The sequence below is a fragment of the Triturus cristatus genome, chromosome 5_1 (assembly GCF_964204655.1).
Source record: "Triturus cristatus chromosome 5_1, aTriCri1.1, whole genome shotgun sequence".
Classification (NCBI taxonomy): Eukaryota; Metazoa; Chordata; class Amphibia; order Caudata; family Salamandridae; genus Triturus; species Triturus cristatus.
In genome coordinates this window covers 807,142,590-807,161,442 of record NC_140587.1, presented here as the reverse complement: position 1 = coordinate 807,161,442, position 18,853 = coordinate 807,142,590, and the positions used below count along the sequence as shown (strand labels likewise).

The 18,853-nt window shown below is 44.5% G+C and overlaps 1 protein-coding gene across 2 annotated transcripts in view; it reads left to right on the top strand.

The window, feature by feature from the left end:
• The window catches only part of DLGAP1 (DLG associated protein 1), a 1,292,753-nt gene extending 1,274,127 nt beyond the window's left edge, over window positions 1–18,626 (top strand). For both annotated transcript variants that reach the window (XM_085605839.1, XM_085605838.1), the window contains exon 15: window positions 10,990–18,626. In XM_085605839.1, the coding sequence (XP_085461965.1) occupies window positions 10,990–11,205 (216 nt within the window). In that variant the 3' untranslated portion in view covers window positions 11,206–18,626. The remainder of the gene's footprint in view (window positions 1–10,989) is intronic.
• Window positions 18,627–18,853: the final 227 nt, after the last annotated feature.

The following is an 18,853-nucleotide window of genomic DNA, read 5'->3' as shown; positions in this document are numbered from 1 at the left end:
GTGTCGGGCTTCCTGTCGCTCGGCCCTTTTGACCTGTTCAGGTGGGTCCGGGAGGGACTCCAGACACCCAGCAGGCGAGGTGGCCGCTCACCGGGGGCCTGGTGGCCGATCGAAACCGTCCTTGGGGAAGAGACCAGAGGTGTGACAGGGTCGGCGCCTCTCGGTCTGACTTGGGGGGTTCCTCTCTCCCTCGGCCGGGCATGCGTGTTGGGGTCGGGCCGGCCACCGGGATGTTGGGCCGGGGTGGCCGGAAGTCTGTGGCATCGTGGATCGGTGCGGTTGCAGGGTGGCTTGCTGGTCGGGAGGGCCCACGCCACGAGGCCGGTCTCACACGTGCCTCCCCCCAGCTGAAAGGCGGGGAGAACTACCCATCTACTTGGGGGTTCTCCTCGCTGAAGCGGAAGATTCGGGACAGGCCGTCCGCGTTGGCGTGGTCCGTCCCGGGGCGGTGCTCCACAGTGAAATCCATCCCCTGGAGGGAGATTGACCAGCGTAGCAGCTTGGGGTTTTCTCCTCGCATCTGCATCAACCACCGTAAGGGTCGGTGATCTGTTTGAACTCGGCAGTGTGTTCCAAACAGGTAGGGCCGTAGCTTTTTGAGGGCCCAGACGACTGCGAAGGTCTCCCTTTCAATGGTGCTCCACCGCTGTTCTCGGGGCAGCAACCTTCGGCTGATGAAGGCTATGGGCTGATCTACGCCTTTGTCGTTGAACTGTGAAAGGACTGCCCCGATGCCGTGTTCCGAGGCGTCCGTCTGGACCACAAACTCCTGGGCGTAGTCGGGGGCTTTCAGTACCGGAGCAGTACATATAGCGGCTTTCAAGACGTCGAACGCCTTCTGGCACGGGGAGTCCATTGTACTTTCTTGGGGTGTTTCTTGGAGGTTAGCTCTGTGAGGGGGCCTGCGATGCTGCCATAGTTCTTAATAAACCTCCGGTAGTAACCGGTAAGGCCCAGGAAGGCCCGGACTTCCGTTTGGGTCGTTGGGGGTTCCCAGGACAAGATGGTGTTGATCTTTGGCTGGAGGGGGGCGACCTGCCGGCTTCCCACCTGGTGCCCCAGATAGATTACGGAGCCCTGTCCAATTTGACATTTGCTGGCTTTGATGGTGAGGCCGGCCTGGCGCAGAGCCAGCAGGACTTGTCGGAGGTGCTGGAGGTGCTCGGTCCATTGAGAGCTGAATACCGCTATATCGTCGAGGTACGCTGCGCTGAACCCCTCTAGTCCGGACAGGACCCTGTTCACCAGCCGCTGGAAAGTGGCCGGGGCATTCTTCATTCCAAACGGCATCACCCTAAAGCGGTAGTGCCCGTCCGGGGTGGAGAAGGCGGAGCGCTCCTTGGCTCCCTCGGTGAGGGCAATCTGCCAGTATCCGCAGGTTAGGTCGAAGGTGCTGAGGTAGCGAGCGGCCCCGAGGCGGTCGATGAGCTCGTCTGCGCGGGGGATAGGGTGAGCGTCCGCCCGGGTGACCGCATTGAGTCCTCGGTAGTCCACACAAAACCTCAGCTCAGGGGCGACACCAGGGGCAGCTGCTTTCGGGACCAGGACTACCGGGCTGGCCCAGGGGCTGTCGGAGGGTTCAATCACCCCGAGGGCCAACATCTTCGCTACCTCGGTCTGGATGCAGGTTCGGACCCGATCAGGGACCCGGTAGGCCCGGTGTCTCACTGGCGGGCTGTCGCCGGTGTTCACGTCGTGGACACACCAGTCGGTGACCCCAGGGGTTAGGGAGAAGAGGTCCGTGAACTGCCTCAGTAGCTGGCGGCAGTCGTCGGCCTGTTGGACTGTGAGGGCGGTTGACAGTCTCACCCCCTCCACGGAGCCATCGGTCTCTTTAGCCCCCAGGGGGTCTGGAAGGGGCTCGGTGCCTTCTTCAGTCCCGTCGTCAAAGTGGGGTTTGAGGCGGTTCACGTGGAGGACCCGGAGGGGGTTCCGCGGGGACTGTAGATGGACGAGATAGGTGACTTGGCTCTTCCGCTCGATCACCTTGAAGGGACCAGTCCATTTGTCTTGGAGGGCACAGGGTTTCACCGGGGCCATGACCCAGACTTGTTGGCCCGGCTGAAACTCGACCAGCGTGGCATTCTGGTCATACCAGCGCTTCATCTCTTCCTGGCTAACCTCGAGGTTCGCCTCTGCGAGTTCTCTGAATTTCCGGGTCTGGTTGCGGAGCGCCAAGATGTATCGGAACACATCCGGAGGGGTCCCCCGGGGAGTTGTTTCCCAACCCTCCTTGACCAGGCTCAGGGGTCCCCGGACGGGGTGTCCGTATAGTAGTTCGAACGGGCTGAACCCCAGAGATTTTTGTGGAACCTCCCGGTAGGCGAACAGGAGGCAAGGGAGGAGGACGTCCCATCTCCGGCGTAGGAGCTCTTCGAGGCCCATGATCATTCCTTTCAGTGTCCTGTTAAATCGCTCGACTAGGCCATTCCCTTGGGGGTGGTATGGGGTGGTGAATTTGTACGATACTCCGCACTGCTGCCATAGGGACTTCATGTATTTGGAGATAAAGTTTGTGCCCCATTCGCTCACGACCTCGCGAGGGAACCCCACGCGGGAGAAGATCCCCATCAAGGCCCGGCCTACCACGGGGGCCATCACGGTGCGGAGGGGAATGGCTTCGGGGTAGCGGGTGGCATGGTCCACCAGGACGAGGATGAACCGGTGCCCCTGGGCGGTCTTGGGGTCCAGCGGTCCCACGATGTCGATTCCCACCCACTCAAAAGGGGTACTGACGACGGGGAAGGGTTGTAGCGGAGCCTTGCGCTTCCCCCCACTCTTCCCGCTGGCCTGGCACGTGAGGCAGGACTTGCAGTGGGCCTCCACATTTGCTCGCATCTTGGGCCAATAGAAGTGGGTGACGAGTCGCTGGTAGGTCTTATCTTGGCCTAAGTATCCGGCCAGGGGTACATCATGGGCCAGGCCCAGGAGGAGATTTCGGAAGCGCAGGGGTACCACCAGTACTCGGGCCGATCCCAACTCGGCCGACTTCTGTTCGCTGTACAGGAGGCCGTTTTCCCAGTATACCCAGTGGGTTCCGGTCCGGTCGCCTGCTGCTTGGGCCTCGGCCTGCTGTCGGGGTCCAATGAGAGAAGGGCAGGTGGATTGTTCTTGGCAGAATTCTTTTCGGGAGGGACCTCCCTCGCAGTGCCACTGGGCCATCTCTGGCAGGTCCCTGAGCTCGGTCAGGGGTTCGGGAGCTGGCGGCACCGACCCATCGTCGGGAATGGTCGCTTCTTCCGGAAGGGGGTCGTCGGGCTCGGCCAGTGCGTCCCGGACCTCGGGGACGGTGAGTGTGTCCAGCGGAATGGCCTCATCTCCCTCGGAGGAAGGCAATCTGAGAGTCATAGAGCGCGTGGTGGCGCATACCCATTCGGGTAGGCCCATCATCTCTAGATGGGCTCTTCGTTCCACTTGCCCCCACGGGGAATTCTCCAGGTCGTTGCCCAGGAGGCAGTCTACGGGCTGGGAGGTTCGGACTGCCACATTCAACCGGCCGGTGACTCCCCCCCATTCGAAGGGGACCAGGGCCATCCGGCATAGACTCTCGGAATTGTCTGATGATATGACTGGACAAAAGGCGTCGGGCAGGATCTGGTCTTCGGAGACCAGGTGACAGTGGACCGCTGTGACACTCGCCCCCGTGTCCCGGAGGCCCTCGACGCGGTGACCGTTGACCGTCACCTGCTGTCGGTACTTCTTCGTATTGGCGGGCAGGGACGTTCCGGGGACCATCTCTCGGTCCCCTAGGGAGACCAAGGCCATGGCGGCAAGTTCCCATTCTTCGGAGTCTTCCATCTCTTCCCCCAGGGCTACGGAGGCCAATTGTCAAGCCGGCGGGGTTGTCGTGGCGGGTCGTTGGTACATGGGACATAGAGGGTCACTGGCATAGTGTCCGGTCTGTTGGCAGCGAAAACAGGTGATCCTCATTCGGGGCCCCGACCTCCCCGGTGGCCCGGTGCTGGCTGGAGGTGGACCTGGAAAGGGCGGAGGTTGTCCTCTGGGGGGACTGTGCTGGGATCCCCCCGGGAGTTCTCTTGGTCGGCCTTGATTCCCTCCGCCCCTCTGGCGGGGGGGTCCCTGACTGTGGCGACCGTAGTCTCCCACGGGACCCCGTGAGGCCCGGGTGATCACCCATCGGTCAGCCTCGACGGCCAGTTTTCGAGGGTCTGTGAGTTTGCTGTCCAGGAGGTGCTGGCGTAACTCCACAAAGCAATTGGCGGACAAGTGTTCCCATGCGATTAGGTCGAACAGCTCCTCAAAGGTGGAGACCTTGCTACCCTTGATCCATCCATCCAGGGCCCGGCTGTAAAAGTTCACGTACTCCACCCATGTGGTACCGGGTATCTTTTTGCAGTCTCGAAACCGTTGCCGGTAAATTTCGGGGGTGAGCCCATATCTGGCTACTAGGGCTTCCTTCATGTGACTGTAGGAGTTCATCACCGGGGAGGGTAGATCTAGTAGGGTATTTCTCCCCTCGCTCAGGAACCGGCCCCACAACCCAGCCCCCCAGTCTTTCTGCGGGACCCGGTGGGAGGTCATGGCGACTTCGTAGGCCTTGAACCATTGCTGGATGTCGTCGTTCTTATAGTATTCCTTCACCACATCCTTGGGGATGTGGACCTTTGGTTCCACGACGGAGGAGAGGGGTTGAGTTCCCGATGGTCTGGCCTCCTCACTTTTAGCTTTGAGCTCGATCTCTTTCAGGCTGCGTTCGTGTTCTAGTTGGAGTTTTCTTTCTTCGTGCTCTCTCTGTCGTTTCTTTTCCTCGAGTTCTCCTTGTAGGCGTAATTGTTCTACTGCCAGTTTCTTTTCGGCCAGTTTTAGCTCTCCCTCGATTTTTAGTTTTGCTAGCTCTAGTTCGTGGTTGCGGCCCCTTTCCAAGTCCGCTAGCTCCTCTGGGGATAGGCCCCCCTCGGGGGCGCCGTTCCTCCCCGGGATGCTTCGTGGTTCGTTTGGCGGCTCTCCTTCTGTTTGTGCCCGGGTAGCTCCTGCCTCGACCCAGGTCTTTAATGCTCCCTGGAAGTCCTCTTTCGTGCTCAATCCGGTGGTAGCGATTCCAAGGTCTTTGCAAAATTGTTTCAGTTCTCGGTGCGTATAAGATTCCAACTGGTCCTCTCGGAATGTCGTGCTCGTGTTGGTACCTGCGGCACCTAGGGAGGTTTCTCCTTCCATTTCTTCTTGGTAGTGCGTCAGCCGTTTACTGCACGATCTCTAGGTGTTTGGCTCGGATCCCGTCGTCTGCCACCAAATGTTGGAAGGCGTTCACCGGGGAGGCTGCGGAATGCGTTCCTGACCACCCGGGGACCCACCTCTCCCAGAGTTAGGCCGAGCAAGGGCAGGGAGGCCCTTCCTGGAAGGGTCTCGTACCTAGGATCGCACACGCTGCGCTTACACTCTTCTGATAGAAGGACACCACACAGTAGTTCTTCGTAAGACAATATACTTTATCGTTAGTTGTAAGGGATCTTTATGATCCAGAAGGCAGGTAAAGACTTGGTGCCACAAGCGGCGGCGATCTCGTGATGGGGGTGTGGGGGTAGCGGGACAGTCTTTGAGTCAGTGTCTCTGCGGGGTATCCTGCGCGCAGCTCTCAATCCTCGAGCTGAGGGGATGTTGTTTCTCTCGGCAATCTCTGCCGATTCTCTTGGAGGAGGGTGCCGCGAGTCACTCAGCAGGCACAGGTGGTTCGTAGTTCGGGGAGCCGCGACAGCGTCAGCAGGGCTCAGATGGTCCAGGGTTCGGGGAGCCGTGACAGCGTCAGCAGGGCTCAGATGGTTCAGAGTTCGGGGAGCCACGACAGCGTCAGCATGGCTCAGATGGTTCAGAGTTCGGGGAGCCGCGACAGCGTCAGCAGGGCTCAGATGGTTCAGAGTTCAGGGAGCGTTCTTCGGTTCAGGGAGCGTTCGAGCCGCGACCAGGTCAGCAGGCTCTCGTCAGTCCAGGTCTTCTCTTCCTCCCGTCCCTTCCGCGCCCCTTGTTATACTTCCCCTCCTCTTTGAAGTCCGGAGTCCTCGCCGAGAGGGGTCTTGGTGTCTGGGTGCGGTGTGTCGGGCTTCCTGTCGCTCGGCCCTTTTGATCTGTTCAGGTGGGTCCGGGAGGGACTCCAGACACCCAGCAGGTGAGGCGGCCGCTCACCGGGGGCCTGGTGGCCGATCGAAACCGTCCTTGGGGAAGAGACCAGAGGTGTGACAGGGTCGGCGCCTCTCGGTCTGGCTTGGGGGGTTCCTCTCTTCCTCGGCCGGGCATGCGTGTTGGGGTCGGGCCGGCCACCGGGATGTTGGGCCGGGGTGGCCGGAAGTCTGTGACATCGTGGATCGGTGCGGTTGCAGGGTGGCTTGCTGGTCGGGAGGGCCCACGCCACGAGGCCGGTCTCACACTGAACAAAGAACCATTAGAGTGGATCTGTGGATTTTGACCAGTAGCTTGTCTTTTCTACTGGCTTATATATCATAAGTTGTATTTAATTAAGTATATCTCAAAGCCTGTGCTCCTCAAAATCATTGAAAATGTTGAAACAAGTATTCTAAAAGTGCATCACTCTAAATCAGATCAAGCATCAGTTGAAAGCCAGATGTTTGTGTAAGTCTAGTGTATCTTTGCCTTTGAGATCTGATTGACTGTCCATACTAGTAGGCAAAAATACTTCAAACTGTGTTCACAAACCTTTTGGTGCTGTCTGATTACAAAAGAGACTACCATAGTAAGTCAAAAAGTGTTACTAGCTTGATTTGTAGTCTTCAGTATCAAAATATTGTATTAAATATCCCCACGTAAAAAGTAGAATACTAACAAAACCCACCAACAAGTTATCAATTTTATCACTAACAAGCACAATTTATCACTAACAAGCACTATGCCATAACAGTAACATTATTGCCCTGCACTGGGGGTATCAAACGTTTTCCCATACCTTTCATCTTTAAGTTCTCAGCCAGCATGTCTGAATAAGGTGTACTTGAAATAAAGAGTGCTTTCCAGTGGGATTTTAAATATACATCTGATTTGCAAAGATGTACCATAAAACTCAAGTCTGAATCCATCCAATTGGCTCTCTCAGTTCAGAAGGACAACACGGAAATTATTTGTATAAATCCTCTTAATCTAAACAGAGACAGCACTGAAGATTATAGTTTTGGTCCATGTCATAGATTTAAAATTGCAACTATATTACCAACCACACCATTAGACTATGAGATATTTTCATCAGCTTAAGTCCTGCATATATGATTAGAGCATTGTTTTGGTCAGAATTCTACTAATTTCTCTGGATCGCAGCTATTGGGACTTGTGCAGAGTTGGGGAGTTGCATAATTAGGCATTTGCCTAGGGACATTACTGAATAAAGATGCTTGAGCGCTTAGGAATATTAAATCTGAGGCTTTGAGCAACTGATGAATAGATATTGTTGTTCTATCTAAACTTGATTACATCATCCTAAAATTGGATTAATTTTGGGCAGTCCCATTAAATTTGAAAAATAGTTGGACCTCTGAATCCTCAATGCCAAAACCAAAAACTCATACTCTTAAAGAACAGTTTCCCTATGAGAACTATACATCAGCACATGTGCTAGTTCTATGCATCAAATACATATTAATTCTGATGGCATTCCTTATCAGATCTTCTTCAATGTAGATGCCTCGATTTATTTGCCCATTTTTCTTGAACAGAATGTAATACCTGGCCATTTTAGAAGAACAAGCAGGAAAGGCAACCTGTTCTAAATCTGTGAAAGTAGGTTCTTAGGTTTGATACGTTGTAATATGACGCCCTCAATTGCATGTTTCTTTTCTATGAACAATTTTTAATGATTAGTCTAATTTCTCCTACTTTGATAATTGATTCCATATTATAAGCTTATTTTTGGTCATTGATCTTTTAAAACTGGATTTAGATGTGTGGTCTTTGCAGAGCCAAATCAGTTAGCGTGGTGCTATCCCTATGACCTCGGGCTCCAGTTGCCACCATATTCCACTGAAATCATTATATTTGGGCTTTCAAGTAGGATGTCTCTGTGAGGTGGGATCTCAAATGTTCCCCTAACAAATCATCTCACCCACTATTATCCTTCACCTTGTCCAGTTTAAACCCAAAGCTCTCTCTTTCAAAGTACTTGAGTTTTGCTCTTCACTGTCTTTGTTCTTTTCTTGCCATGTGGCTGTTGTGTACTTCTTAAAAACCATCATTTTCATCTCAATCCTGCTCATTACCCCTTTCCTACTTTTGATTGCTTTTTAATCTTCATTTGCTTCTCAGTTTGGCTGCTCAATCCTTTTGCCATTATCATCTCACCCTCTAAGCCTTAGAAACATGTTCCCAGTTAAAACAAATCTCTATAAACAAAAAATAATTAATTATAGTTAGCACTATTATTCCAAAAAGCATAATTCACATGTTGTTCTTTGTGATGTAATTTAAGTTTTAATGATGTCCTATCTAAGAAGGCCAAGAGAAGAGAGGTGAAGAAAGTGACAAGGCATTATTTTAGAGTAGAATAATCTGGCCTAGACATTGATCCTATCTAAGAGGGGATCAACTGCAACCACTGGCAAAGATAGTTAAGTTCAACTAAATCTACGTCACCTTACCAACAGAGTAATTAAATGGTTTTTTCCACACTACATGGTGATAGAAGACGCTCTCAATGGATCTAACTGTCTGTTCCTTCAGGATATGATCAGTCGAGATACCCCACATTCACTATTACATTTTTGACAGAAGTTTTCTCTCCTTTGCCCTGCGATACTTCCTCCTCAAATTCCATCCCTTGCAACAATTCAACCAGAATGTGGTGGAATATAGTGTGGCCCTGTATTTTATTCCCACATTTTTCTAACAATATTCTACACTTTTATTCTGCCTTTGTAACCCGCAGCATTTGGGTGAAGGTCTCAGGCAATATTCACAATGAAGGTGCAAATTACTCAGGTATGCATTGTAATCATCAAATGAGCAGCTCTTGCAGCACAAAGAAGCAATGCATGTGATTTGAAAAAATCCCTTTGTGTTCAATCTGCATTAAAGCTACACCTCACTCCCACTATAACACATCGATGAAATAGTTTTATCATAGTCACACTTAACAATTCAATATTGTCGTGCTAGAGTAGTGGTATACTATATATATATATATATATATATATATATTCTCTATAACTTCAGTGTGCTATACTTATGTAGTGCATAGTATTAAATCTGCACAGCTCTTCTTCTTTTTGTAATAATGATGGGCACTTCACTAAGGGTCACCATTCCATCGAGGAAAATATAACTTCAGGAGCCCACCATGTTTGGAGAAGCTGTGTATGTCTGTACAATAAAATACCCAGATAGTATTGCTTCAGCTCAAATGTTTTTGATAGTGCAGTATTTCTCTGTTAAAATGTTCATAGGGTAGGTACATTGTGATCTTAAAATCAATAATTCAAGTAGGCTAATAACAAAATGAAAATGCAAATCTACGTATAGCTGAATAGGCCTTTGCTTCTATGGGATTCACAATCATCAAATGGAGATGAATTTCTCTCTGAAAACTATTTCTTAGATATATATTTCTTTATTCGTGCAATTTACATGTTAATGTGTGAATCTTTTTAAGGTGCTTAGTATTTCAAAAAGTGGGTAATGTTCCACTGATATGGGAGTTGCAAAATGTATGTTGCTCTATATAACTTTAAGTGGTTTTACTGGATCATAAACAGACACTCATTGATAGTTCCATTTAAAGTGGGCTGGCAGATGCCCATGGAATTTATGAAACACAACTCAGATGTTTGACATTTTTACAATTTAGTTCTCATCTGAAAACTCACTACATTATTTTAATTGAAAAGATAACATGTATTTACTTCAAGTTGACACCAGTAACTGCAGTAAGTCTATCCATCTTGGACATGGTTGCCAACAGGCCACATGAATTACAATTATTTTACATTTTCTGTGTAGGATGCAGTTATATTCTTAAAATAATGCTAATGCCTAAAGATGGCCTCTCAATTAAAGAATTACATTTTCCGAGAATTATTTAAAAAATTATACTTTCCCTATCCAGAGGAATTTAGTCTGATTACCTCAAAGTCTGTTGGAGACGAAGCCTGTTGGTTGAAGTCAGATTTTCCAAAATCTGAGCTATCTATGGCACTTAGAAATTGGGGTCAAATTAGGTGTAAGGAGAGGATGCTTTGAAGTTCTCAGTAAGAGACCGCCCAATCTCATTTGGCATGAAAACAGTGTTTTGACTGATGTGGAGGTAAAATGTGTCTGGATTCTATTGAAAGATTCTGCAAAATACTGCAGAAAGTTTCCTAGTGTTCACATAACGCCCATGCCTAGTGTCACGGGATAATCAATTTTTCATAATATAGACTGTTCAGCCTTTTGACAAATCATAGGCGGATATAATGTGTTTTTGCTTCCCCACTGTTTAATGAAGATTGCCAGTAGTGGTGCTTTGCTAACCAGAGCACAGAGTCATGAATACTGATTTTCTTTGGTGCATAGTATTCCTTTAGTGAAAAACTTCTCTCATAACAAAAAGGGCAGGGTGTATATTAGAGTATGGTGTCTCCATTTACTCTCCATTGGTATTTATTGACTTCCAGACATGCCATACCTTCCCACTAATCACATTACTGTTACCATGCTAAAGTGCATACAAGTATGAGCTCTTGCTTTCCTCTTCAAAACAACTTGAACTTGCACTTTCATGGAGTTTTAAGGAGCAATCTTTTGGATCCTTCCTCTAGCAGGCGATTAAAACATGCTTCTGTGCAAGCTATGCATAAAATGCTATCTTTTCCATTAAAGTTCTACCTCTTTTAATATTGCATGAGAAAAAAAGCTATCGGTTCAGAGTATAGAAAGCTGATAACATCTAACATATCCTGTCCAAAATGTATTGATTACCTACTGTGTCAGCATATCCCAGTTCTGCAAACCAATGCATAGAGGATCTGTATAATGTAATGAACCTTCTGCTTTAATCAGGAGAGAAGGGTCCCTCCTCCAGTGCCAAAGAAGCCATCGAAGGGTCAGGTTCCACTTGTGCGGGACAGATCTCTTGAAAGCACAGAGAGACAACGTCACGAGGCCCGGAAACGCCTGATGGCTGCCAAGCGTGCCGCATCTGTCCGACAGAACTCTGCCACAGAGAGCGCGGATAGCATTGAAATCTACATCCCAGAGGCCCAGACCAGGCTATGAACCCCACTGCAAGGATCTGGGAAGTCTCTCACATTACCCGGCCCTAGGTCCTCATTTGAAAACAAAACAAAACAAAAAAATACACAATTATTTGTACTCTTTATTTCTCTTTTTCTCTCTCTCTTTCTCTCTCTCTCACTCTTCCTTGGTGATCATTGTTTTAATGATCTCAACTAAAAGTCCACTTCTGTGTGGTGTGGTTGTCGGCCCTTGACACTCTGTCCTATAACCCTGCTTTTAACCGTTTGCCCATTGCTTCATGCTGCTTTTTAAACACATGCATCAATGTTGTCATCGTGCCTCATGTTGATTAAACAAAACTTGTAAATTCATATGTTAGAAAAAAAACAAAAATTCCTAACATCCAGCATATAGAACTGGGACCCCAGCCTAATCCGACATGCAAAACCTCTATTCTCAGCTAACTGCAATAGGAATCATTTCATTGGGGAGCTTCCGCCAACTCAAATCTAAGAAAACACACTGTGATTGATTGGTTGATTTATTTTCCTGGGGCTAGTTTAATTTAAGCGAGTTTTCAAAGGTTTGCATTAATGGGAAAAATAAATAAATAAAGTCCCAGGTCTCATTGCATACATTACTGACAACTGTTGTCCATCATTAAAATGATGACTAATATTTCTATTCGTTGTAGACAGTTTATTCCCACGAGGTGATACAATATCTGCAGGAGATACGGACCAATTATGTTTGATAAAGCTATAATGCTGTTAACAGACATATTACAAAAAGGTATAACGATCTCTTAAAGCCACAAACCATCCTGTTTGTCTCTCATAATATCATTAATGATAACCAAAGCATTCCATAAGGGCATTATTCTGATTTTAATCCACTAGTGCTAAAAACAAAAACAATGCTTGAAAGTCAATACTTGATTATACTGTAGGCAAGAAACATTGATTTTAAATTGTTGGTTGTTAAAACTCCTTTGCTGCAGAATGACACCCTACAAACTTGCATTGTGACAGAATCTTGACCAACCAACTGAATATCTTCTGAAAACATACCATCTGTGGCACAGAACATGGGAAAGTCAATCATGAATTCTATAAATAGAAAGCTTAGATGTTATAGATGGAGGAAACCAGCAAACTAGGTGGGCATCAGGGACACAATTGTTAAAATTACCTACAATGTGGCAGAGTAGACTCACAAAATAGATTTTTTTGTTCACCACATTCCCCGGTAAAAATATGTGTGTTCGAATGTTAAACAGAAAGGCACAATCTTCACAAAATATTCTTATAGCCATTAAGATGGTACAAATATTGCACAGTAAATATTCTCGCATGCTATGCATTTTTGGAAATGCTGGATATGTTAACTCTGAATGTCCTCATTAAAAAATTCCTCAATAGCAGTTCCCCTGATATCGAATGAAGTCAATTCCAAATACTAAGCTCGTCTTTTAAATTTGTTGAGAGCTGCCTCCGTTAGTACTACATAATTCAACTTACAGATACATATGCGTGAAAGACCAACCTCTGAGTTTCTTTCCGCATTGCTTAATACTGTAGATCACTGGAGTTAGTATTTTGCAGCCCAGCAATAGAAAGTATAAGATATTTTGAAGGTAAAAACAATATTATTGAGCAGTGTTTACTGGACTCTGCTGTCTTCCTTGTGAGCAATGTAAAGAGCTGGAGCTAAAATTAAATTAAAAAAAAAACAGGGGCGCATTTTCTTCTGCGTTTTAGTCGCGTGCTCTCGACAGTGGGAAGGGAAAAGGCTTGTAGTAAAAAAAAAAGCAGAGCCTTTCGATGACACATGCAATTGCCATGAATCGGCAGGACTATTTTCCTGCACTTTCTGTCAGCCACACAAAACTGCCTCATTTTTATTTTATTTGCACCACATTTTTAAAACTAGTTCATCAGCAGAAGATTTTAAAATCGATCTTCCAGGGAAATAACGTTTTTTAAAAGGCAATAAACAAGAAGAGATTTTCTTTAAAGACAGGACAGGAGGTGGCGCACTCAAAGATTATTGTGGGACATCTTATAAAATAGTGATTACTGTTTTATCTCAAAGTATTACATTGTTTAGCTTTACAATGTACTGTCTTTTCCAAGCGTGTTGTAATATATTGGTGACATTAGTGAAAGCAAATGGGGTTTGTTGACTTATTCTGGAACCTGGAAACATTTGTCTAACCTATAATTGAAATGTTGTACATGATATATAAATGAAAACATTTTTTACTATAATGAATTAGTTGTAGGCAGCACATCCAATTGTTTTCTGTGCGACACTAGTTGTTTGGAAACCCCAGTACAATTTTAGTCACCACTTTGGTGCAAAGAGTCTTTTTTATATACCTGTATCCCTTTAGGGGAACACTGTGTGGTAAATTTGCTTATCTGTAAAACGCATTTCCTGCATGCCATACTCTACAGTTAACAAGAAGGTGAAGAGAACTCTGTGGCTAAAATGTAAAGCAACACTGCCTAGCTTATAACCTGCCATTTTGAACAATACACTTTGCACAACAAAGCGTCTCCCAGCTTGAATAAAGGAAAATTAGCATTTTTGTACAAATATTGTGGATTGCATTTAGTGGGTGTGCCTCCTTAACTACTTCAAACATATTCACGTTATAAACAAGACATTTAACGTGGTAAAATTAACAATTAAAAAGGCATATAGTAATGTAGGTCTCAGCAACTCTTGGGAATCTGTAGTTCCACAAATGTCAACCAATGATCCTTCCCATCTTCTATGCATAGGTCCCTTCACTCAGTCCACTTGCTTAGATCCAGTTTTCAAAACAAAATCACTGTATCTAAGTAGCAAAATACCATGCACCGACACTTACACTGCAGGATCCATTGACACTGTTTAAAAGCCTTTGAAACAGGAATACATGGTTTGGCAACAGAGTGGGAGGACAGGACACCCCTTCTTGTCTGTAACAAAATCATAATTTATGTCAGTCTTTAGTACATGAATTTATTTTATTCTGCATGTTCAAGGCATATCGTTACGATATATTGAAGCACTTAGTGATTTTGAAAAAAATCCAACACTTTCTTCTACCATCCAATTCTATTATTATGACACCCAGAGCTGAGCTGAATCTTCCTTAATGTGCCATGAATGCCAGTGGTGTGATGACCACCTACATTTCTATACTGACTCTAGTGATAATTGCAATCAGTATGTACACTAAGCCCATTTGTGAAAGGTCAACATTTGGCCTTTTATAAAACTACATATATTTCCATTGTGATTTGCTCTAGGATAGAGTAAACAATGTTTTTGGGGAATTCACTGGGAAAAAAACTACACATTGTGGGATAGAAAAACTTTAACCACTCCTGAATTATCACAAAGTATATATTTAACACAGGATAGTCACTGTCCTTTGTACGTCTTGGATCAGCTAAGATGAGAGCAAAGGACTGTTGAATTATTTGTTGATCAGATTCCTCTGGATATTAATCCCATTATTACTGGCCTTTACAATTTGGGGAAACAAAAAATAAATGTAGACAGGCTCTACGGAAGACATACACGTCTTATTCATTCATAAAAAATGTGTACATGGCCTCTGGTATGGCACAGCACTATGCTGCACTGACAGAGCACTCTAAACAGGTCAAGTGATTGCTGATTCCAGCACACAACAGTAGGATTTCTGGAAAAGTAATGGATATTGCCTAGTAAGTGAGCAACTGAAGATGTCATTGAACCCTCTTGGCTTGCATCTTACCTGCATGAGGCTGCTTCCATCTAAAATGTATTACATTACAACAAGGACTTTCCGCTCCCAAAAGAAAAGCATATTGTATAACAGGAGCTTACTTTCTGCCGTGTGCCCAAGACCTAGCCCGGCAGAGAGCTGTGGCAACAATATCCTCCTCCCATATGCAGGAAAAGCATCAGAAGCCACACAATCTATTCTTAAGTGAAAGATCTAAAAATCCTCTGCCACCTTACCAAGATTACCAAAGAGCAAGCCGGCATAAGGAAAACAGCTACGTTTAAGGAGGAGTTCACATAGTGCAATAGAGATAGATTGGATTTGCATCAGACTACGCATTTCTAAGGGTTGTTGGGACCTGCACAATAAGTATTGTACTTAGCTTTGGTGATGCTGAAGTTATTATGGATGAGTACACAAAATAATATAGAGTTTCAAGTCTTTCAGCTACTAACAGTGATGATATCTATCAGATACCGCTGTTGTGTAATAGGATGAATCCTGTTACAGAATGAGGCAGCATGCACATTTTATCAACCCACAAAATTGGAACAGATTTTTAAGTAATGCCAGTACCTTTTTTAGTAACATATTTTTGATTAATGTTTCGTTGACATATCCTTCATGACGGGATGTGGCAAGTTTCAGAACTGCACATTGACAGGTCAAACAGGATAAACACATTGATTTTTCACACTAGCGTTTGCTTAAGTGAGAGTACTATTCTGTACCTGTTCAAATCAGAAGTCTTGCTATATGGCACTCAGGGTCAATTTTTTGTTTTCTTTTGGATCAGAATTTGAAGGGGTGGAGGGGTTTGTTTGACACACAGATTAGTGGACTGCATAATTCAATACTTGAGTTTTTTTAAGCAAACAAAAGACCTGTTTGGTCATCTCAGAATCCCTGCTCTACATTACTCAGTAACATTCTCTAACTTACAAATTACAAAAATGTGCATTTGGGTCAATGGCTCATTTTTTTACAGAATTGAAATATTCACCCGATATATAAAAGAGAAAAAACTTTTGCATTGATTTGAGTTATCCATAGTCAACAGTCTTTCAGAACCCCCAAAAATACAACTGGAGATCATTGTTTTGCTGCCATTAGAACTAAAATCTGTAATGGTTGGTCATAAGAACTGTAGAGCTAAAACTAATATGTTGTTCTGTATGGTTCTCAAATTCCTAGACCATCGTACTCAGGACAAATCATTAGACATTGTTGCACACTTTTGGGTGTCCCAGTGTGTTCTTACAAAAGGAATTCCCCGTGACCAATATTTAAAATGGCAGAATAATTTTGCAAACAGTAGAAAGCTAAATAAAGTGTAAACATGGCCTACATGAAAAAGTGTGCAAATACAGCAACTCGTGAGCAAAGAGTGATTTCAACAAATGCAGGAGTACATCATTAGAAGTCTTCCTTTGGAAAGTTTAAAGATACAGATCTAGAAAACGAAGAGTGTTAAAATTTCCTAATATGTCTGATTTGAATGATAAAGTTACCTTTATGGGACTTTGTTATTCTTAGTCTATATTATCTTTCCTATTATAAACTTGTGGCTATCAATATAAGATTATTGAATGTTAAGACGTTGGTTGATACGCCAAACACAAATTTTGTAGGTCAAAAGTTGTTTCCCATAAGGGAAGGTGAGATTTAGTCTTTGGCTGTCATCAACATTAGACATTAAAGTTTTAGTTCATGGAACATGGATTATCAGGAATAATACATTCATGATCAAGTTACAGAACCCCAACAGTACAAAAGAGACCTATAAATGCAATGAAAAGGAGAGAAGATATCTCATGTTTTTGAGTATTCAGCAACATGTTTTCCCATGCATTGAACAAATTACATATTCAAACTAACACACACAAATGGAGAGCCATGAAGCCGCTTTGTACTCTGTCTACGGGGTTGCATGGTAACAGTCTTTACAACATGTAATTTATAGGGCAGGGTCTTGGAGCGCGTTTTTAAACCATTAGGAGGAACTGACTTCGGTCTGTGAACATGCATATTTTCACATCAACAAATGTTCAAAGTGGCACTTGAAGAATAATAAAAAGTTAATAAAAATGCAACATTTTTGAAAACTCATCCAAAATCACAAGTAGAAAACTTTTTTATACAATCTCAGAGCCAGGTGCTAGTTTGATGTTCTCTTTAAAGGAATAAAGGAGGTGACGGGTTCTGGCAGCAAAGGTTTTTATTGGGACATTTGAACACCATTAGAGACTTTGCTACCTCTAAAAGCCATTGACAAATTATCTTCTTATAAAGCACAACATTGTGCTTTCTGCTGTGGTTTACACAATAAGGGCTATTTAATAGATAAGACATCCTGCACAACCACAGCAAGATCCATATTTACAGTTTTCAAAAGCTAAACAGACAAAGATGAGAACATGAATGCTATGGAAATTACAGGTTTTTAGGGTAAACAATACACTTCACGTATTATCTTTTTAAATGATATTAAAGGTTATATCACATTGTTTTGTACTCTACTAAAGTCAGTCTCAGACATATTGAAACAAGTGTGAAGTTGGATAATTATCAGCACCCTCATTTTAGAAACAAAACCTGTAGTGAGATCCATAGTCCACAGCTGCCAGACTTGTGAAAGCAAAGCTAAGGCATTGGTTGACAAGTGGCTGCATGAGCTCTATTAGTGTCATAGCTCCATTCTGGCTCCCTTCAGAACCTGGACTGGAATCATTTTGCTATGCTGTAGGAAAATTAAGACTTTCTAGTCTAGTAAGCGCTCATAGTATTATTCTTTTCAAGACTCGCGTTTTCCAGCAAGTATTTGACCAGCATCCATTCTTATAAGCTATGTTCATGACGCATTGGCCACGTTAAGCTTACTGTTTTTTTGTATGTACAACATTTCAACTGCAAAGACTCTACAAATCAGCAGCTAAAATGCTATATGTGAAAACCAGACTCATCTTCATCTCTTGTATCCTTGCCACTAGTCAACCACTTTGCTTGCTTCTATAAGCATCTACTTTACTTTGTCATCTGTTCTGCTATGTTGCCATATAGTGTAAATTGTATTTTTTAAGTCCTAACATAGCCAATCCTAATGTAAGGTGACAGAGTCATTATTTTGTTGAACATTGGTATGCAAAGAGTGTTTCTCTTTTTTCCCGTGGAGAAAAAGGTTTTTTTTTGTTTTGTTTTGTGTTAAATTTAAAGGAAATGCATATTTAATATATTTTTTGCAGATGTTTCCATGAAGTCCTCATATTTCTTTTTGTAAAGAAAGATGATGAAATGGGTTTAGGATTTTTAAAATGTGAAAAGAGAAATGAATTAATTTATTTGTAATATATTTCAGTTTTTAATCAGTGTTCCCTTGAAAACTGGAGTGTGCGTTGTCACCTTCTCTGGAAAAGTACATTTATTTTTGAGTATTAACTGTTTATTTTCAAGTGTTTGCCTATTTTACAATAATAACTGGAATGTAAATCGCTGGCCTACCTGCATTCCTCAATGTGATTTTAATAGTGTCTTGATTTTTTTTAAGAAAAAAGGTTACAAAGTTGAAAGCATTTTGATAGAGGGATGGAGAGCATTTCTATGGTGTCATGAACTGGATTTTCATAGGATTATCTATCTAGTTTGTGTGTGAACTGAATAAAAAATGTAAATATATGAATGTTTCCCAAAATGTAAAAAAGAGAAAATTAATAAAATAATTAATGCACTGCTTGTAAGATTTGCCTGGCTTGCTTTTGTTGATTTTGTCAATATCTGAGACTGGTTCTTTCCTGATGGCAAATGATGGAATCCTCGAGATCAGCTTCTGCCCTGTGTGAAATGCCAGGAATGTGGGTAAGAATTCTTAGTTGTATTGCACACAGATAAATCAAGGTGCACTAAAACAATAATAATGTCTATGGG